The 22,393-nt window shown below is 43.1% G+C and overlaps 2 protein-coding genes across 2 annotated transcripts; both read left to right on the forward strand.

Moving 5' to 3' along the window:
- The first annotated feature begins 4,446 nt into the window (after nt 1–4,446).
- Nucleotides 4,447–5,188, forward strand: LOC123440374. The gene is made up of 2 exons (XM_045116946.1): nt 4,447–4,879; nt 4,965–5,188. Exons 1-2 carry the CDS (start codon nt 4,522–4,524, stop codon nt 4,991–4,993), a joined length of 387 nt encoding a protein of 128 aa, XP_044972881.1. The 5' UTR covers nt 4,447–4,521; the 3' UTR covers nt 4,994–5,188.
- Nucleotides 5,189–8,956: 3,768 nt separating this feature from the next.
- On the forward strand, nt 8,957–9,666 carry LOC123440375. Its single transcript, XM_045116947.1, has 2 exons — nt 8,957–9,344; nt 9,437–9,666. The coding sequence occupies exons 1-2, from the start codon at nt 9,050–9,052 to the stop codon at nt 9,460–9,462; spliced, it is 321 nt and encodes a 106-aa protein (XP_044972882.1). The 5' UTR covers nt 8,957–9,049; the 3' UTR covers nt 9,463–9,666.
- Nucleotides 9,667–22,393: the final 12,727 nt, after the last annotated feature.

Consider the following 22,393-nt stretch of genomic DNA (forward strand, 5'->3'; position numbering starts at 1 on the left):
ATGTGTGAGTAGTCTACCACAGACTTATGTATCCGTAGTTAGTACCTAGATGGCTATCTCTCTCTATGTTCTTCAATGCAAAGATCACCGTGATTCCCACTTCGAGTGTGTTTGTTGGAATCTGGTGAATTGTGGGTTTATGTTCAGTTTATTCATGAAAATTATTTGAGTCATCTGTGAATTCTTATATGCATGACTATGATAGCTTCGTATTTCTCTCCGATCTATCAGTTTGGTTTGGCCAATTAGACTGATTTATCTTCGGTGAAAGTGGTGCATTGTGATGGGTTCAATCTTGCGGTGTTCAATCCCAGTGACAGAAGGGGACATGACCCATATTGTATTGCGGTGCTCAATCTCTTTTCTATCAATTGTCGAACAATAATTTGTTTACCCATTGTATGCTTTCTTCGAGAGAGAAGCCTCTAGCGAAACATATGGCCCCCAGGCCTTCACAAATGATATTACTAAAACACTAAAAATATTTCTGCCATTTTATTTCTTTTCTTTTCTTTTATATTTATATTATCTATCTATCACCACTTATTACTTGCAAGTAACGAGTTCAAGGGGCTTGACAACCCTCTCGCCTGCGTTGGGTGCAAATGTTTGCTATTTTATGCGTCGGTGCTGACGACGGGCGTGTGCATGGTCCTTCTATTGGTTCGGTAACCTTGATTCTAACTAAGGGAAATACTGTGCTTCATCTCCTCTGCTCTTCAGGGAAATGCCCAACGCAGTTTACAAGTAGCAAGAGCATGTAGGAACTTGACATTTTCCTTGTTAATGGAAACAGGATAGCAAAAGACATTAAAACCACACAGCCGATCCATAGACACAAACTTACTTCTGAAATTTTGGTTGATTGGGTTTTGATATCAGAATTTTTGAGATTGAAGTCTCATCACTAGAAAATACCTTATAGGTAGAGGATTATTAGTACCGTGTGTTAATGGCCCGACGTTGTTGCTACTTAGCAGTAGTGTGTGTCAATGGACAATGCTACAGGTACATGTTAGTAGCAGGGCGGGCCTTGGTGGGCCACGCTACTACTACAAGGCGCCCACCGCGTCCCCTCAGCTAGCTATATTAGTAGTGCGTCCACCCAACACGCGCTACAACTAACATTTTAGCCGTAGCGTTGGTAGGTACCCCACACTACTACTAGGATCACCTTATCCACACCCTGCGCGCGTGTACGTTCCTATCTCTCTCACGTCCCCCTCACACTCTCGTTGTGTCTCCCACTGCCGGTAGCGCCCGCCGCTGCCGTCGCCCTCGCCCACCACCGCCATCGTCACTCCCGAGGTATATCCCCCTCCTCCTCTCGCCGTCCTTTTCTCTCCTCCCTCCTCTCTCCTACGTCCTCCTTCCTCCCACAACCCTCCTCCCCTCCTCCTCCGACCACCCTCCTCCTCTGGCCGCCTTCCTCCCTCCTCTTCCTCTCCCCTCCCTCCTCCCGTTGCCATCCTTTCTCCCTCCTCCTGCTGCCCTCGTCTCTCATCCTCCTCCTCTTCACTCATCACTCCTCCCACCTCCTCTCTCCAAATTAAGTAATGTTTTAGGTATAGAAATTTTTAGTAAAAAATTAGTAATAGAATATAATAGAAAATATAAAAAATAGTTATAGAATAGTATATGGTAACAAGTAATAGAAATATAAAATTTTAGTGAAAAATTATTAACCGTATACAAATTTTCAGTAAAAAAGTTTGCAATGGAATAGAAAATACCTTTAAACATTTTAGGTATCAAATAGGTTTTTCGAATATAGAAAACTGTTGGACACTTTAATTATTTTTACGTCATTATCCTTTGTCATCAAAGAATGCTATATGTCATTATTGGACATGTGTATATGAGTTTGCACGGAGCACCTCCGAGTGGCCGATGTTTTGTCGGAGTATTGATTCATTTCCGTCCCGACAAATTTCAGGCGCTCGATATGTCCTGTTTTTAGAAAAGGACATGCCAAAATTTTCGGATTTTGGCATGACCTGTGCTAGAAAGTAGGAAATATCGAATGCCCATGATTTGGCATAATAGGAATTAGATGTCCGGCCAAACATAGGCCATTTTTATATCATTACCCCATAAATGTAATGTTAATTGATGGATGCTTATAGGGTTGACTTTTAGTCTGTCCGAGCTCCTTGTGTGAATTTCAGTATGTTCTTCATGAAGGAATCCCGTCATGAAGGTCGTTTCCTCTTCTTCTTCTCGTGATATATACCTTGGTATATGGCGCAAGAGAGGGAGAGGAGGCGGCCATCACCGGTGGTTGAAATATCAGAGGAACAATCCCGACTGTTGTTGTGGGGGTCGCTTCCTCCTTCTTCCCCGTGTGTTACACATTTTGGTAATGCACGCGAGGACGAAGGGAGGAGCGACCAGCCCCGACGGTATGTCTTGGAGAAGCCCGGTTTCCAAGATAGTGAGAATATGAAGATGATGAGAGTTCACGTGAGGACTATGATAATGATGATGATGAGTGTTAGAATGATATGAGTTGTTATATGACTCTTAGGTGATGACGATGATGAGTTCTTATTACGATGATGAGTTCTTATATGACTATAATGATGATGATGATAATGATGAGTTGTTATTATGATCATGATGAGTTATTATATTAGTGGGTGGAAGAAACATGAATTAGATTCAAGTGGATGACCTACTAATCCAACTCCATCACTTTGGATCCGTTAACTTGAATCTAATCCACATTTTTTCCATCAACTGATATAATAACTCATCATAATTATAATAATAATATAACAATCTCTTAATTGTTACTATATTAAAATTTATATAACGATATATAAATACAACACAAACAGAAGAAATAAAATACGGAAAAATAGTATTAGCGCTGGGCAACAAACCTCCTTATTACTACTTAGTAGTAGCGCTGGGCAATAGACCACGTTATTACTGTTTAGCAGTAACACCGGACAACAGACCGCGCTACTACTACTTAGCAGTAGCATCGACACCATGCAACGCTACTGATAACCGTATTAGCAGTAGCACTCGATCAAACATATGCTACTGCTAAAAATTAACTGTAGTGCCCTAACAGTAGCGCGGGACAAAAAACCACGCTACTACTAAGCATAATTTAAAAAACCGAACCGGAAAAGTTGTCGGTTTAGGTTTTTACCGGTCGGACCGTCGGTTCATCGGTTCGATTGTCGGTTTAAAAAAATAATAATAAATGTTGAGTAATATATGTGCTAATATAGTAGGAAGCAATGATCAAATAAAATTATTTTCATGTAGTGGACAACAAAGTAGCATAGCTAAGTTGGTTATAGGGTCGTGGGCAGGCCTCATGTATTGCTCACACGACCTGGGATCGAATCCCACGTCTCCGAATTTCTATTAAAACATTCTCCAGTTTTTTTCCGGTTTAATGACCCGGTTTTTCACTGGGTTTCTAGAAAACCGGCCGGTTCGACCGGTTTTCTCCGGTCCGATTCCATAACGGTCTTATTAGCTTAAAAACTCGATGGGGCTATCGGTTTCGGTTTTTTCTGATCCGACCGTCGTTCCGGTCCGGTTTTTAAAACTACGCTACTAAGGTGCCCGTGCTATTACTAAGAAAAAACCCGCACATAAGTTAGTTGTATAGGCAACTATGTAATATTGGCTTGGTGCATCCGCCGCATGCAGCGGTCACAGATTCACAAATCATTATACATGAATCGATCGCCATCGAAATGCCATTGAGAGTGGTGCTGCCAAGTTTGTCGCTTTGTGGTGCAGATATCTAAAGCACATCATTTTATTTTTTGCGGGAATTAGCACAACATATTTAATACACTACCAGTGAAGTTTTCTTGTTCTGTGTTGGGAAAACTGAAAGGAAAGCCACACCTGAAAACTTTACTGAAGGTGTTACTAGACGCCCCGTAAATGTTCAGGATATGCCGTCCTCCCGCTCTGGCAACGTTTTGGCTTGAGTTACTGCCTTACTGGTCATGCACGGAAAACACAATAGCAAGTTCAGAGAACTATATATTTTGGTTTATGGTGCTTACTTGCACATGGATGTTCTTCATCTACTAAGAAAAACAATACCTAACTTTTGAGAAAAGTGCAGCGCGGACGTTCACGGGAACATGCCCCGGCGCGACGCTACCCTGCAGGCCTGCACCATCCGATCGAATGGTGATGCAGCATGCTTGAAGGCGATGACGATGTCATGGCTAACGTGAGAGCCGTTATGGCCGTCGCGCCGTAGTATTCCCCATTTTAGTTTTGTCAAAATATTGACGGTGCGCTTGAGCTTGGCAAAAACAAGGCATGTGTGAACCTGAGCTGCCCCATTAAAAAGTACTAAACCGTGTGTAAATCCAAAGCACCCGTCCTTTCCCAAACCATGATCCCGACATATATAAACCCAGCTATCCCATGTCAAACCCACACACGAAGCTACAAGAGCCAGCCAGCCAACCACCCACTCTTTACACAGCAAGAGGCTACCGCACATATACGTAGGAACTGAAACTTCTTATCATGGCAAGGCTCTCTGTTGTGTGCTTGGTTCTGCTCGCCTTCGCCATGGCCGTGGCAGCAGAGATGGCGCCGATGATGGCGCCAATGATGGCGCCCATGACGGCGCCGGGGGCCGACGTGGGCGACTGCAACAGCGACCTGCAAGACCTGGTTGCCAACTGCCAGAAGTACGTCATGTTCCCGGCGGAGCCGAAGATCACGCCGTCGCCGGCCTGCTGCGACGTGATCCAGAGGGCGGACATACCGTGTCTGTGCGCCAAGGTCACCCCGCAGATCGAGAACATCGTCTGCATGGACAAGGTCGTGTTCGTCGCCAAATACTGCAAGAGGCCCTTTCAGCCTGGCTCCAACTGTGGAAGTAAGTGTTAGAACATATGCAACGATGGTGGGCACACATGTATTATTCGTGCATTTTATGCTTACTTTATCTGTTGCTTTTGCAGGCTACCATGTTCCTGGTCTGATCGTGTAGTGCAGCATATCTTCTGATTGGATGATCACGAAGACCGCAGATGCTATTTTCAGCCTTCACCTTTGAACCAGTGCTTGTGACTTGCAGATTTGCTGAGAGATAATTCACTGGATTATCCCCTGGATAAATCCAGATACTTTATGATAAGTATAAATAAAGTTGACGGCAAATGTATGATTGCCTGTTATAAAAAAACAGTTGACTATGTACGTTGTACTTGCTTTTCTTTAAAAAGAGAGTTAATTTTGTGAGTGTTTAGATATGTTCTTTGTTAAACCAGGCTGTGCATTAATTTTTTTTATCACACGATAGAAATTCTTCAAAATACAAATACGATGGACCCAATGATCCTTAAAACCCCACAAAATAAATTCTTGAAAAGTAAACGAATGTGTATGTTTTGTCTGATTCCACGTCACTCGAGTCAACACTATATAGGAGTACATAATCATCTTGTAGTACAAGTCAAGGCACGAACAAATCCTAGTCTATCTATGCTTTCCTAAACAATCACCTTACTCAACATCCCCCCGCAGTCACAACGGTAACGAAGCAGACGGTGAGACTGGAGAAGAATCCGAAGGTAAGCCGATGGTCATCCCCCACAGTCGCAACGGTCGATGCATCGTGGAAGTTGTGGCTGAAGTGAAAATCGACGAGGTTGCTCAATCAAGGCGGTAGCCCTTTGTGCGTTGGTCGAGGTAGCCGAGAGCGTAGGATGGTGTAGCCGTGGTCGAGGTAGCCGTGCGAAGAACACCGTGGTCGATGTCGAGTCGGGGTAGCCGGTGTCGAGGAAGTCGCCGTGGAGCCGCGGGCGCAAGGAGGCGCCGAGTTAGTCATGGGCGCAGTGGTGTCGAAGTAGTGGTGCGCCGGAAAGTAGACGTAGTTGAGACGCGTCACGCCGAGTTTGCCAAGCCCGGGGACACATCATGGACGAAGGCACGCATCGGTGTTGCAAGCACTACACATGCGTAGACGGATGAAGTCGATGTTGACGATGCGCCGCTCCAAGTTTGCCAAGCCTAGGAACACACTGGGGACGAAGGCACATGTCAGTGTTGCCAGCACCGGGCATGCGGAGACAGGGACCTGCACAGAACCTGTACGCCCTGTCGAGGAGGCTAGAAGAGAAGGACTTGACGACGGTTGCGGTGCAAATCGGCGGGGGCCGATGTTGCCCGCGGTGGTCGGAGTAGATGATGCGGTCGGGGAAGACGGCGGTGACGCTGGCGATGAGCTGGTGCTGGACGAAGATGAAGGAGGTGGACGGGCGGTGCGACTCAGGTGAGCAAGCTGCAGCAGCGCCAAAGAACAGCGGCGGCGGCGGCGGCTGGTTAGGAGCGCGGTGGCGATGCTCGAAGTAGGCGAAGAAGAGCCCGACAACATGACGAAGACCGGTGCGGACGATGGTGTTACCGTGCCGAAGGAGATGACGCGGCGCATACCACAGGAAGTCGACGCGCGGGGACAACTGAGTGGACCACGCGCCGCGGCGCTACGACCCGAAGGGGCGACGAAGAGGCAGCGCGCGGGTCGGGGCGACGACAGAAGACCTCGGGGTGGCGGCGTAGACCGCGTGTCGCAACGCTACGACCCGAAGGGGCGACGCAGCGGCGGTGCGCGGGTCGGTGCAGCCACGGGGATGGCCTCGGGCGGCGGCGAGGACCGCGTGCCGCCGCACTACAACTCGAATGGGTGCTGTAGCAGCGGCTCGCAGGTCAGGGCAACTGCGGGGAGAACCATTGGGCGGCGGTGCTACGGCCCAATGGGGCGACGCAGCGGCAGCCCGATGCTGGATCGATGGAGGGGCGCGCTTTACTCGGGGACAGTCTTCACGGGGCATGCGGAGGCGCACGCAACGATCGGGCCAGGTCGGTCGCACGACATAGATGAGGCGGATCGCGGGCGGGCGGGTGATCAATTCGATCGCACACGAGGTCGTGGAAGTCGCTCGGTGGAGGCAGGGTGGTGGCCAGTTCCGGCAGCCGGCGTGACGCATGCGGACCGAAGCACGCGAAGTGACGCAAGCGGCGCAATAGTTGGCCCGAGGCGGCCGGCGAGGACGGATCCGGAGTCGGCACGACGCAGCCGGCCCGAGGCAGCCGGTGCGCGACCGGACGTGGCGCTGGTGGAGATCGACGGGCAGGCGGTGCGCGAACGGCGGCTGTGACGGGCCGCCGCATGGCGCGAGGCCGTCGGATTGGGGCGATGCAGGAGTCCCGATCGGAGCAGGGCGATGACGGCCGACGGAGATCAACGGGCATGCCGACGCACGAACGGCGGCGTTGAGGGGCCGCCGTGTTTGCGCGAGGCCGCCGGGTCGAAGGAGAAGCCAGGTCATGCCGATGTCGGAGTAGAGGCGCGGTGGTCGACGGCGGTGGTGGGCGATGCAAACCGATCTAAGATCGAAAAACCAAAAATAAAACGTCGATCAAAGTGGCCGGCAGAAGAGAGAAAATCCTGGATCAAGAGATCGGGAAAATATTCTCCAAGGCAGCCGGTCGACACGACCGGCGGACGAACCCTAGGTACGGGCGGCGCGGCCCCCGTCGGTGGTCAAGGAGGCCGACCGCCCCGGGGGCGGCACACGGCGCGGAAGCGGCGACGGTGACTAGGTCAAGGAACTTGCGGCAGATACCATGTTAAAGGGGAGAAGATGAATTGGTGGAATAGTTGTTATATTGCTTGAGCCTTGTGGGCATATATAGAAGTACATGATCATCTTGGAATACAAGTCAAGGCAGAAACAAATCCTAGTCTATCTATGCTTTCCTAAACAATCACATTACTCAACAATATTCAATTAAAAGAATCAGTTGCCTACCACGGCCATAACCTTTTCATAACAAAGCTATCCTCTATTGACATTCTTTTTGAATTTCTCAACATTCGTTCCATATTCATGGTGTATATTATTATGTATATACATTGGCATTCTCTTTGTCTAGCTTTGAGAAAATTTAAGTTTATGACACCTCACAAACAATATCAATAAATACCTACTCCCTCTATCCATATATATAGGGCCTAATGCATTTTTCGAGGCTAACTTTGACCACATGTTAGACCAAATAATATATGACATGCAAGTTACACAAAACATACCGTCAAATTCGTGCGTGAAAGGAGCTTCTAGTGATATAATTTTTATATTATACATCTCATATAATATTAATCTTATTAATAGTCAAACACAATCTTAGAAAATGCATTAGGCCCTATATATATATATATATATATATATATATATATATATATATATATATATATATATATGGATGGAGGGAGTAGTCAAATTGCATCCATGTACATATTAAAACTATTATACTATAAATATTGTGGCATGCATAATGTTTTTTTATTGCCATAAGATCTGCATGGTAATCTCAGTCAATTAAGGAATACACATCTATACACTTTAGAAGTAAACATTTGCTGAAATGGATTGATGCTTCAATACACATCATAATACATGGTTTAATAAATTATCACACTAAACATGTAATCAATGAAATGTATGCTACAAATGCCCGAATCTTTATTCATAGGTTGCACTAATATGATACATGTATCCGGCCTGAATGAGTCTGGATGATTAAATGTATTTAATAAATATCTATATTTATTCATCTGGGTGAGTACAACAAACATAACTGCACACACTTGACTACAAGACAAATAGAATGGATGGTTGATTTTTTTGAAAAGAACTATATGTTAAATGTATATGCAATACAACAAACAAACAGAAGTGTAAACACCTGTCTAGATAGGAACCAAGTGTTGACACTTGTTAGTACAGCAAACGCATGTGCGGACATCTGTCTACATGATAAACAGAAGTAGTGACACTTGTCAATCAGGACCACCTACATCTTAATTGATGTAATTATGTTTGCCTTGGGAGAAAAACATGTATAGGTGAATTCATTCTCATCCATGCATCTATATAAACCCAAGCATCCAACAGAGGACAACCACACAAAAACATCACAACTCTAGATCTAAAATCTAAGGGAGAGGTAGCCAAACTGATTACTGGTCATTGTAGTGGTTATGGCAAAACTACTTGGTTTGCTCTTGATCATTGCTTCTGTTCTTGTTGTGACGGCTCAAGATTGTACCGTCGATCTACAAGGGCTAATCCGAGAGTGCAAACAATATGTGATGTTTCCGGCAAACCCAAAGATAACTCCTTCAGATGCATGTTGTAGTGTTGTCCACAAGGTTGATGGACCATGCATATGCTCCAAGGTCACAAAGGAGATCGAGAAGGTGGTATGCATGGATAAGGTCGTGTATGTTGCTGATTACTGCAAGAACCCACTCAAACCAGGCTCCGTTTGTGGCAGTAAGTGTTATATATAGAACCAGGTATTATGCACCTTTAATATTTGTTATGAACTGTGCATGACATGTTTTTGTTTTCTAATATTTTCGCAGGTTACCATGTCCCATCTCTAGGCTGATAGATGGATGCTATGTATCTAGTAATCAAAGGAGAAATGATGTTTAGTTCCTAGGTCTTTACCTTGACCGGATTCCGATTTTCGATCTGCGATGTGAGGTTAAGTTCATGTTGAGAAATTCATAGGGAATGTGGACAGTAGCTGGGTGGAAGATCCATCAATGTATGAGTATATCAATAAATATTTCTCCTCAAATTATATGCACTATCTATTTTGTTTTTGTTTTGTATTTTTTGGTTTTCCCTCCTTTGAATGGGATGGGGATTAAAAACAAGAAAATATTTTTTTATTTGACAAACCTTTTTTGTTTCACTATACGATGACAAGCCCTTTGTGATATTCTACAATAAGCATATGCTTGCAAATTTTAAATTTCAGAGGTGGAACTTGGACATGTGGAAAATAACTACAGAAGTAAATATCTCCTAGTGCTTGAATACACACCATAATAAACGGAGTGATAAAATATACACTCCAACTATCTCACAAATATATACCAATCATATAATTAATGAAATATATGCTACAAATGCCTCAAAGTTTATTAAGAATGGGCATTAATATGATACATGTATCCAACCTGGATGTGTGTAGATGGTTAAATTTCTTCAATAGATAGATACATTTATTGAGATGGGTCAATACAAAAAAAGTGCTCACACTACAAGACAAACACAATGAATGGTTGAAATTTCTTCGATAAAGAGCCATACTTTGAAAGTGTATGCAATGCAACAAAGAAACAAAAGTAGACACGTCTACGTACAAAACAAGTGTCAACACTTGTTAGTACAACAAACACATGAGTGGACACCTGTCGATCTCACAATTAGAAGTGGTGACACTTGTCTACTAAGACCAGCCACGTCTTGATTTAAATAATTAATTTTGACTCCGGAAAAGAACATAAGTAAAATTTGTGAATGTATATGGAAATCCATTCTCATGGCTCTGGCTATATAAACCCAAGTATCCAAAGAGGATACCCACACAAGAAGTACATAATGCTACATTTAACATATAAGGGAGATGTAGCCACCCTGAATGACTAGTAGCAGCAGGTATGGCCATAATCATTGATTTGTTCTTGTGCTTGCCTTAGTTCTTGCTATGCCGACTGAAGATTATCCCGTCGATCTACAAGGGCTAATTCAGGAGTGCAAACAATATGTGGTGTTTCCCGTGAACCTAAAGGTAACTCCTTGATATGGATTGTGGTGTGATCTAGAATGCCGACATACCAAGTTTGCGCTCCGAGGTCACCAACGCGATAGAGAAGTTGGTATACATGGAGAAGGTCGCGTACATAATTTTTTTGCATGGTAATATGTGTCTCATTCACATTATAAATATCAAAGTATAAGTCATGTATAGACCGACATGACAAAACTGAAAAGACATCAGAACGTATTTGAGCTTGACACCAACGTCCATCACGTGCCTTCGGCACCACCACAATAGCCATCAAAGGAAAAGAAATAACAGATCACTTTCCCATCCGAGCTTGATGAGGCTCCATCACTAATATGTAGCTTTGTGGACCTCCAAGATGGCTCACCAACAATGAAGCCATTGAGTTGAACGAATCAGACCAGGGGAACACTTCGGACACACCATCAAACTCCAGATCTCGCATCCCACCACAACTAAGACGCCGAAGGAGGAAACCATATATGTCATCCGTCAACCATGGACCCAACACACATTTCATCTTCCAGATATCATCGATGCAGACCATAATCTGCGTCCGCTCCTGGACTACCATCCAAGCTCCGCGCCGACGCTGGAACAGACTTCGTCGCAACGGCGGAGCCTGAGGACACAACTCCACAATAAGGATGTCGCCACCACGACATACTTGCTTGAACAGATTAGTTCCCAAATCCATCAGCGACCATAAAGGCCTAGCCGTCGGAAGACGACGTAGGAAGAGTTGGTTTCTCTTGGCGGTGGCTAGGGTTCCATCGCTAGTGAAAGAGGAAACCGCGATGCGAGGCTCTGTTTTTTTTTTTTTGCTTTTGTGCACTTTATTACTGGAATAATGCACTCAAGCATGGCTATGACTATGACAATAAGTGTGATATACTGGACCATGTATTATGTACCACTAATGCTTATTATGAACTCTGCATGAAATGTTTTTGTTTTTAAGTATTTTCACTGGCTACTATGTCCCATTTCTAGGCTGATAGATGGATGTTTTGGCTATAGCTACTGCCTTACTAATCATGCATGAAAAATACTTGCAAATTAGTATTAGTTCACAGACCTCTAGATTGTGGTACAAGGTGCTTATTTGCACATGGGGGTTCTTCATCTACTAAGAAACAAAATACTAAAGTTTGAAAAATATATAATGCAGACCTTCACCACAACATGCCTCGTGCAATGCTACCCTTGACTGTCCGACCTAGTGGTGATGCAGCATGCTTGAAGTTGATGATGATGCAATCATTGACTTGCGAGCAATTATGGCAAATGTAAGTACTTACACTTGACTACAAGACAAATAGAATGGACAGTGGAAATTTCTTTAATAAAGAGCTATACTTTGAATGTATATGCAATGCAACAAAGAATCAAAAGTGTAGATATGTGTCTATAGAAAACAAGTATAGACACTTGTTAGTATAACAAACACATGAGTGGACATCTGTCTATTGCACAAATAAAAGTCCTCACACTTGTCGACTAGGACCACCTACATGTTGATTTAAGTAATTGGTTTTGACCTGAGCAAGCAAAGAATATGAGTAAAATATGTGAATATATACGGAAATTCATTCACACGGCTATATAAATCCGAATATGTAATGAAGGATACCCGCACAAAAAGTACACAACACTAGATTTAACATCTAAGGAATATGTAGACACACTCAGTACTAGTAGCAACAGTTATTACGGAAGTGCCTTTGTGCTCCCGAGCTCAAATGAGCTCGGTGAAGAGTAAAATAATAATTAAAAAAATTGAAATTTGTTTGTGAACAATATTGACGAAAGTTTTCCGTGTGTGCAAAAACATGACATGAAATAGCATTCCTATAAGGCGTGAAAAAAAACGATGCTGTGAAAATCAAAATATGTGAAAATACTATAAAAATAACATTCAATGTTGTTCACAGAATAACTCAGATCTTTTTTCAATTTTACTGTTCATCGAGCTCATTTGAGCTCGGGAGCAGAAACTCTGCATCCAAGTTATTACTTCTATAAAGGATGTCAGAGTACTTGTGTCCTCAGAGGGTGTGTAGGCGAGGAGGCGGGCTGCGCAGGCTTTGAGGCCGTCTACACCGCCCGTTTGCCGTTGGTGTCCTAGGCTCTCCATGTTGTCCGATCAGCCATGGTGACACGCAACCGGGCGGCTCGCCACGGGGTCCATGACGGGTGGACCGCGGATGCGGCCGGAGCCACCTTCACTAGGGCAGAAAAACCTAATAGCGGCGTTCGAAAAACGCCCTTAACAATAAAGAGGAACACGTTATCGCAAGCGTGGAGAACCAACGCCACAAATAGAACGTTCACATGGTGTTGACCACAAATATTGATAAAGAGTAAGGTACTAGCGGTGGCTATAATCATGGTACGCCGCTATTTAATTGGAATGTAGGACATCTTTTTCTTATCAATGCCACAGGTTTTTTTGTGAATAAAATATTTTAAAAAATATTTTGCAGTTATTTTATTTGTATATAACCAAATATATATGTACAGTATAGATCAAACTATCATCCACTATGTTTATAAATATAGAGTGTATGTTGAATTGTTTATACATCTGTAGTTGGTGTGTGTAGTTGTTCGCCGCTGGCCCACTTTTTTTAGCTTGTAGTGAACATCTTTGTTGCCTTCTTATGCCACTTCACTGCAAGAACTTCAATATTAGTTCTCTCCACTGAAAAAATGGATGGTTCAGATTGAAATTATGTCATGACAAGTCAGGTCATTTCACTTGTGTACGAGTGACACTTTTAAATTGAAATCCACGGAATTAGTTTGCACGCAACTCTATTTCAAACACTAATTGAAGCAATTCGAATACATCTTCAAACAAAATTACTACATCATGCATTACATAACATAAGTTTGAACTAGTTTATTCAAAGTACTCGATTCGAAGGACATATAACTATTTATAGCATACTAAGATTAACTAACTAGTGTTTTTCGGCCTCAAGCGCGTCCTAATCCACACTGCCATCATTGTAGTCGTAGTCGCCGGAGAGGGGTTGGTCGAAGGCCCTCCCGGTCAACACTTTCATTGTAGAGCCCGTACACCTAGAGCTCCTCAACGACAATCTTCGGGTGATTTGCTCAGAGCTCGGTCATGTATGCTTCTTCGGCGTGCTCCGTCTCTATCTGCTCGAAGGGCAACAAATTATCCATCGCCTTGTGACTGGAGATGACTCAAGGATCAATGACAACTGGTTGTGGTACGTCACAACTACCGTTCGGAAAATTGATTTTCGTTGGCAACCATACATGTCAACCTCCTTTATAGCGCTAGTCGCCATCAACGACGATGAGAATGACCCCGAGCGAGGAGCGTTTACCCGTGTCCAAGTCTCTAGTCTCCGAGACCCACGCCCAACTTGCGCTATTGCGCGCTATTGAACTTTCTCTTTGAAAACAACGACAACAAGTCAGAAATGAATATGGAGCATGCATGCCTGTGCCAATTCTACGACATCGAAACACTACGGCCAGATCCAGCCATTCCGATTGGTGATGCCTTAGATCGATATGTAGAGAGGCGGGATGGAGTTGGGGAATGGGGGTATGCCGTGCTGGCAGGTTTGAGGGGGGAGGCTGCAAGGTGAAACGTCCATTTCTTATCGATATTTATATTATTCTTGGTCATTATTATACCTTATCATTCAGTTCTAATGTTTTCTCTCTCTTAACTTGGAAGATCTACCCAAACAGGGAATTGTCGAAAACTGGAATTCCGGATGTGAAAGCCATGAAAAAAGTTAAAAAAAAAGGACTCCAAGTGACCTAAAACTTCATGATGATTTCTTATGGAACATATAAGAATTTATGGAGAAAAGAACTAACGGAGGGGGCCACTTGTTGGTTCCAAGCCAACAGGGTGCGCCGGCTTGGTGGACCAACAGGCGGCCTCTACCCCCTCCCTCCTTGATGACCCACAAGTATAGGGGTCAATCATAGTCCTTTAGATAAGTAAGAGTGTCGAACCCACCGAGGAGCTGAAGGAAATGAAAGCAGTTTCAGCAAGGTCTTCTCCGCAAGTGCTATGAGTAACAATGATAAATAGTTTTGTAGCAAGATAATTCGTAACAAATGATACATAACAATAGTAGCAAGCATGCAACAAGATAGCCCAATCCTTTTTGTAGAAAAGGACGGGCCTGAAAGTACTCTTATGTGAGGCAAGCGCTCCCGAGGACACATGGGAGTTTCTGTCTAGTCATGTTCAACATGTTGAATTGATTCGCGTTTGTTACTTTGATAATTTTACATGTGGGTGGACCGGTGCTAAGGTGTTGTTCTTACTTGAACAAGAAACCCAATTTTGATTACCCCCTCTTGCAAGTTCCGCGACTACGAAAGAAGAATTAAGATAAATTTAACCATATCACGAAATGTGTGGATCCAAATCAGCCCCTCATGAAGCAACACATAAACTGAGGTTTAAGCTTCTGTCACTCTCGCAACCCATCATCTACTTGTTACTCCACAATGACTTCCCTTAGGCCCATAATATGGTGAAGTGTCATGTATTCGACGTTCACATGACACCACTAAAAGAAGCAACAACATACACATCATCAAAATATCGAACGAATACCAACTTCACATGATTGCTTATAATAAGACTTCTCCCATGTCCTCAAGAATCATAGTAACTACTCACACCTCATCAACATGTTCAAGATTAGAGGTATAATAATGGTAATCAAGTATCTGAACATAATATCTTTCACCAAGTAAACCAACTAGCATCAACTACAAGATGCAATCAACACTACTAGTAACCCACACATACAAATCTAAGGTTTTGAGACAAAGATTGAATACAAGAGATGTTACTGGTAAAGATGTCGAAGAAGATTGGTCCTTCCATGAATAAGGAAGCATTGGTGACGACGATGGCTTCGATTTCCCCCTCCTGGAGGGAAGTTTCCCCAGCAGAATCTCTTTGTCGGAGAGCAAAAGGGCCTATGCCCAGGTTTTCGCCTCGAGACAGTGGTGCTTCATCCCAAAAGTATCCTTATGATTTTTTCTATGGTAAAACACACCATATAGGAGAAGAGGGGGACCGGGAGACCTGCTGGGCCCCCATAAGATAATAGGGCGCGCCTAGGGGTTGGGCGTGCCCCGTTGGCTTGTGGCTAGCAGGTGGCTGCCCTCTGGTATATTTTTGGTCCAATAATACTTATATATTCCAATAAAATTATCCATGAAGTTTCAAGTCATTTGGAGTCTAGTGAATTTTCAGCCTTTTTCTTGGTTTTCATGTCGAGAATTCTTGTTTCCAGTAGTTTCCCTCCTTGTGATGTACCTTGCATATTTAGAGAGAAAAGTCATAAGAATTGTATAATAATGAGGAATAACGGACAATAATAACATAAATATCAATAGGAATTCATGATGCGATATGGATGTATCAACTCCCCCAAGCTTAGACCTCGCTTGTCTTTAAGCAAAAGCCGAACTTTATAATAATGACCACATAATTTGAGAGATAGTGTTGATAAAAACATAATACGTACATAAGAGCATCATGAATATTAACATAACAGAATTTTTTCACCATATAGCTTCTCATAAACAAGTAAGATTCTATTCACAATTGTTGAAGTATAAAGCATAAACTTCATTAGCAAAGAACAAGCTATGTTCTTAGTGATTGAGACAATCATAATTCATCATATTTCACAGGAGAGTCTATGCAAGAGCTTTCATATTAGCAAGTTCACATATTCAACTATCATTTAGTCTTCTATGATTGCTGACACTCATTGCATATTTTTGGAGCTAATGTTTTCATTGGACACGTAGGAAGATAGGGGCTTTATTGTTTTCCCACCCAACTTACTTACCTCATGGATAATGTCAACAATAATGGTTCATGATCTCCTACATTCAACTCCATATATATATATATATATATATATATATATATATATATATTAACGTTGCATGGGAAACAAATTTTTTCCTACGCACACGAAGACCTATCATGGTGATGATCATATACGAGAGGGAGATCAATCCACATACCCATGTAGATCGCTAAGCGGGGAGCATTAAGAAACACAACTGATGTAGTGGAACGTCTTCTGATCCAATTCGCCACCGTCCCACGATCCGTCCCGATCTAGCGCCGAACGGATGACACCTCCGCGTTCAGCACACGCACAACTCGAAGACGATTGATAACCCACAAGTATAGGGGATCGCAACAATTTTCGAGGGTAGAGTATTCAACCCAAAATTATTGATTCGACTCAAGGGGAAGCCAAAGAATATTCTCAAGTATTAGCAGTTGAGTTGTCAATTCAACCACACCTGAAAGATTTAGTATCTGCATCAAAGTATTAGTAGCAAAGTAGTGTGATAGCAGAAGTAGCAACAGTAACCAGTAGCAGCAAAGTAACAGCAGTAGCAACAGAGTAACAGTAGCAGGGACCAATAGGAAAAGACTCATAGGCATTGGATCGGTGATGGATGATTATGCCGGATGCTATTCATCACGTAACAGCTATAACATGGAGAGATATGTAACTAGCTCCTGTTCGTCAATGTAATGTAGGCATGTATTCCGTATGTAGTCATACGTGCTTAGGGAAAAGAACTTGCATGACATCTATTGTCCATCCCTCCCGTGACAGCGGGGTCCTAATGGAAACTACGGGATATTAAGGTTCTCCTTTTAATAAAGAACCAGACCAACGCATTAACACTTGGTGAATACATGAACTCCTCATACTATGGTCATCTCCGGGAGTGGTTCCGGCTATTGTCACTCCGTGGTTGCCGGGTCATAACACATAGTAGGTGACTACAACTTGCAAGATAGGATCAAGAACACACATATATTGGCGAGAACATAATAGGTTCAGATCTGAAATTATGGCACTCGGGCCCTAGTGACAAGCATTAAGCATGGCAAAGTAGTAGCAACATCAATCTCAGAACATAGTGCATACTAGGGATCAATCCCCGTCAAAACTAACTCGATTACATGATACATCTCATCCAACCCATCACCGTCCAGCAAGCCTACGATGAGATTACTCATGGACGGTGAAGAGCATCATGGAATTGGCGATGAAGGAAGGTTGATGATGACGATGGCGACGATTTCCCCTCTCCGGAGCCCAGAACGGACTCCAGATCTGCCCTCCAGAGGAAGAACACGAGGTGGCGGCGCCTATGTATCGTAAAACACGATGAAATCTTCTCCTTGAATTTTTTCCGGGCGACACAGACTATAGAGCTGAGATTGGAGGCGGTGGAGCAACGTGGGCCCCACAAGCCTGCCAGGCGCGACCAGGGGGGGCCCGCGCCTGGTGGGCTTGTGGTCTCACGGCTCCGCTTCCTCCGCTGATTCTTGCGCCAGTATTTTTCATTAACTCCACAAAAATTCGCCATAAATTTTCAGGTCATTCCGAGAACTTTTATTTCTGCGCAAATCCAACACCATGGCAATTCTGCTGAAAACATCGTTAGTTCGGGTTAGTTCCATTCAAATCATGCAAATTAGGGTCCAAAACAAGGGCAAAAGAGTTCGGAAAAGTAGATAAGACGGAGATGTATAAACAATCTCCGCCTTCTTAATCCAGCAAGAGAGACAAAGAGTTAGGTGAATTCTCCGGCAGCACGACGACGTGGCGGTGATGATGGTGGAGCTACTCCGGTAGGGCTTCGCCGTGCCATAACCTACTAGCTACGGGGTGTCACGAAGTAGTGGCGGGAGAGAGGGCTGCACAAAGGCTTGGGCGTCAAAAACCCTCTCAAACCTCCACTATATATAGGAGGAACAAGAGGTAGGGTGGCTTGCATCCTACTCCAAGTAGGAGGAGTCGGCCGAGCCAAGATGGAGGAGTCCTCCTTCAATTCGGTTTGGTGGAAGACTCCTTCCCATCTTGTCCAGCTCCTTCATTTTTTTTTTCTTTTTTCTTTCTTATTTTTTCTTTGGCCGAAATAGGCTTATTGGGATGGCCTAACCAGCCCACTAAGGGCTGGTGTGCCACCCATTGGCTTATTAGGTCCTCTCCCGAGTGGGTGGCTGATACGTCTCAAACGTATCTATAATTTTTGATGGTTTCATGCTGTTATCTTGTCATCTTTGAATGTTTTATATACCTTTTATATCTTTTTGGGACTAACTTATTAATTCAGTGCCAAGTGCCAGTTCCTGTTTTTCTGTGTTTTTGCCTCTTTTCAGATCTGACTTTGGAACGGAGTCCAAACGGAATAAAATACCCGAAATAAATTTTTCCCAAACAGAAGAAGACATTAGGGGCAGTAGAACTGGACAAAAATCATTTTTTGTCCAATTTCGGGGATTTTATTCCGTTTGGACTCCGTTCCAAAATTAGATCTGAAAAGAGTCAAAAACACGGAAAAACAAGAACTGACACTTGGCACTGTATCAATAAGTTAGTCCCCAAAAAGATATAAAAAGGTACATAAAATATACAAAGAAGACAAGATAACAACGTGAAACCATCAAAAATTATAGATACGTTTGAGACGTATCAAGCATCCCCAAGATTAACTCCTGCTCGTCCTCGAGTAGGGAAGTGATAAAAATGAATTTTTGATGTTTTCATGCTACCTAACATAGGTGTCCTTTGTAATTCCTCTTATGTGACGTGAATGTTCAGATCCATTAGATTCAAAACAATAGTTTGCTATTGACGTGGAAACAATAATAATTCAAGCAATCTAGCAAAGTAATCATGAACTTTCAAAACAACAAGGCCAAAAGAAAGTTATCCCTACAAAAGCATATAGTCTGGCTATGCTCTATCATTATTGCACAACGAATTTAAATCATGCACAACCCCGGTATTGGCCAAGTAATTGTTTCACACCTTTACTTTCTCAAACATTTTCAACTCTCACGCAATACATGAGCGTGAGCCATGGTTATAGCACTATAGATGGTGTGGAATGTGGTGGAGGTTGCAAGACAAAAAGGAGAAGATAGTCACATTAACTAGGCATATCAATGAGCTGTAGAGATGCTCATCAGTAGATATCAATGTGAATGAGTAGGGATTGCCATACAAATGATGCACTAGAGCTACAAGTATGTGAAAGCTCTTAAAGAAAACTAGTGGGTGTGCATCCAACTTGCTTGCTCACACAAACCTAAGGCAATTTTGAGGAAGCCTGTCATTGGAATATACAAGCCAAGTTATATAATGAGAATTTCCCACTAGCTATATGGCGGTGACAAAACGAGAGACTCTCAATCATGAAGGTCATGGTGCTCAAAATGCACAAGTGTGGAAAAAGTGGTAGCATTGTCCCTTCTCTCTTTTTCTCTCATTTTTTTATTTTTATTTTGTGGGCTCTTTGGCCTCTTTTTTATGGGCTTCTCTGGCCTCTTTTATTTCCTCACATGGGACAATGCTCCAATAATGATGATCATCACACTTGGGAAGGCATCCCCTCTCTCGTCTTCAATCCATCGGTAACGTTACTTGGGTCTATATTTTTATTCACCACATGTTATGTGTTTTTGCTTGGAGCGTCTTGTATCGTAGGAGTCTTTTATTTTTGTTGTGTCACAATCATCCTTGTTGCACACCTAGAGATAGAGACATGCACTCACCGTGATTTTGTCGAGCTTCACTTATATCCTTTGGTAGACAATTCAGCTCACATGAGCTTCATTTATATCTTTTGAGCTAGATACTTTTGCTCTATGTGCTTCACTTATATCTTTTAGAGCACAACGGTGCGTGGCTTGGTAGTTGATCAATGCTTTGAAAGTAGTCTAAAAAAGGGGTAGTTATCCAAAGGGATACGAAAACTTCCACCTTCATGTGCATTGAATAGTTAGAGAAGTTTGATTCATCTCAATTAGTTTTGAGTTGTGGTTTTGGTAATATTGAAGTCATGCTAATAAGGTGTTGTGGATCTAGAAATACTTTTGTTGAAGTTTGTGATTCCCGTAGCATGCACGTGTGGTGAACCGCTATGTGATGAAATCTGAGCATGATTAGTCTATCGATTGTCATCCTTTGCGTGGCGGTCGGGATCGCGCGATGGTTTATACCTACCAACCCTTCCCCTAGGAGTATGCGTTGAATGCTTTGTTTCGATTACTAATAAAACTTTTGCAACAAGTATATGAGTTCTTCATGACTAATGTTGATTCCATGGTTTAGATGCACTTTCACCTTCCACCATCACTATCTTCTTAGTGCCGTGCAACTTTCGCCGGTGCACAAAACCCACCATTAGCCTCCCTCAAAACAGCCACCATACCTACCTACTATGGCTTTTTCAAAGTCATTCCGAGATATATTGCCATGCAACTACCACCATGACATGTGCCACCACTTCTACATTGCCATTGCATGATCGTAAGATAGCTAGTATGATGTTTCCATTAATGTCTATGCCATGCTAGATCATTGTCACGGTACACTATCGAAGGCATTCCATATAGAGTCATCGTTGCTCTAAGTTTTGAGTTGAAAGTGTGATGATCATCATTGATGGAGCATTGTCCCATGTGAGGAAATAAAAGAGGCCAAAGATGCCCACAAAAAAAAGAGGCCAAAGAGCCCACCAAAAAGAAGAGAGAAAAAGAGAGAAGGGACAATGCTACCACTTTTCCACACTTGTGCATATTAAGCACCATGATCTTCATGATTGAGAGTCTCTCGTTTTGTCAACACCATATAGCTAGTGGGAAATTTTCATTATATAACTTGGCTTGTATATTCCAATGATAGGCTTCCTCAAAATTGCCTTAGGTCTTCGTGACCAAGCAAGTTGGATGCACACCCACTAGTTTTCTTTAAGAGCTTTAACATACTCTTAGCTCTAGTGCATCATTTGTATGACAATCCCTACTCATTTACATTGATATCTATTGATGAGCATCTCCAGAGCTCATTGATATGCCTAGTTAATGTGACCATCTTCTCCTTGTTTTTTCTTGCAACCTCCACCATACTCCACACCACTTATAGTGCTAAGACCATGGCTCACGCTCATGTATTGCGTGAGAGGTGAAAAGGTTTGAGAAAGTAAAGGTGTGAAACAATTACTTGGCCAATACCGGGGTTGTGCATGATTTAAATTTGTTGTGCAATGATGATAGAGCATAGCCAGACTATATGCTTTTGTAGGGATAACTTTCTTTTGGCCTTGTTATTTTGAAAGTTCATGATTACCTTGCTAGTTTGCTTGAATTATTATTGTTTCCACGTCAATAGCAAACTATTGTTTTGAATCTAATGGATCTGAACATTCACGTCACATAATAGGAGTTACAAAGGACATCTATGCTAGGTAGCATGAAAGCATCAAAAATTCATTCTTTATCACTTCCCTACTCGAGGACGAGCAGGAGTTAAGCTTGGGGATGCTTGATACGTCTCAAATGTATCTATAATTTATGATGTATTCATGTTGTTATCTTGTCATATTTGGATGTTTTATGTACCTTTTATATCTTTTTTGGGACTAACTTATTAATTCAGTGCCTAGTGCCACTTCCTGTTTTTCTGTGTTTTTGGCTCTTTTCAGATCTGATTTTGGAACGGAGTCCAAACGGAATAAAATCCCCGAAATAAATTTTTCCCGAACGGAAGAAGATCAGGGGGCTTGAGGGCCAAGCCAGGAGGGCTACAGGGGGCCCACAAGCCCCCTATCCGCCACCAGGGGGCGGCGGCCAGCAGGCTTGTGGCCTCCCTCGCGCCCCCTGACCTAG

The sequence above is a fragment of the Hordeum vulgare genome, chromosome 3H (genome assembly GCF_904849725.1).
Source record: "Hordeum vulgare subsp. vulgare chromosome 3H, MorexV3_pseudomolecules_assembly, whole genome shotgun sequence".
Classification (NCBI taxonomy): Eukaryota; Viridiplantae; Streptophyta; class Magnoliopsida; order Poales; family Poaceae; genus Hordeum; species Hordeum vulgare.

Bases quoted from the DNA above. Each gene is read 5' to 3' on its own strand.
- LOC123440374 (XM_045116946.1), top strand. From the start codon at position 4,522: ATGGCAAGGCTCTCTGTTGTGTGCTTGGTTCTGCTCGCCTTCGCCATG. The intron at 4,880-4,964 runs GTAAGTGTTAGA...TTGCTTTTGCAG, and splicing joins GCCTGGCTCCAACTGTGGAA to GCTACCATGTTCCTGGTCTG.
- LOC123440375 (XM_045116947.1), top strand. From the start codon at position 9,050: ATGGCAAAACTACTTGGTTTGCTCTTGATCATTGCTTCTGTTCTTGTT. The intron at 9,345-9,436 runs GTAAGTGTTATA...ATATTTTCGCAG, and splicing joins ACCAGGCTCCGTTTGTGGCA to GTTACCATGTCCCATCTCTA.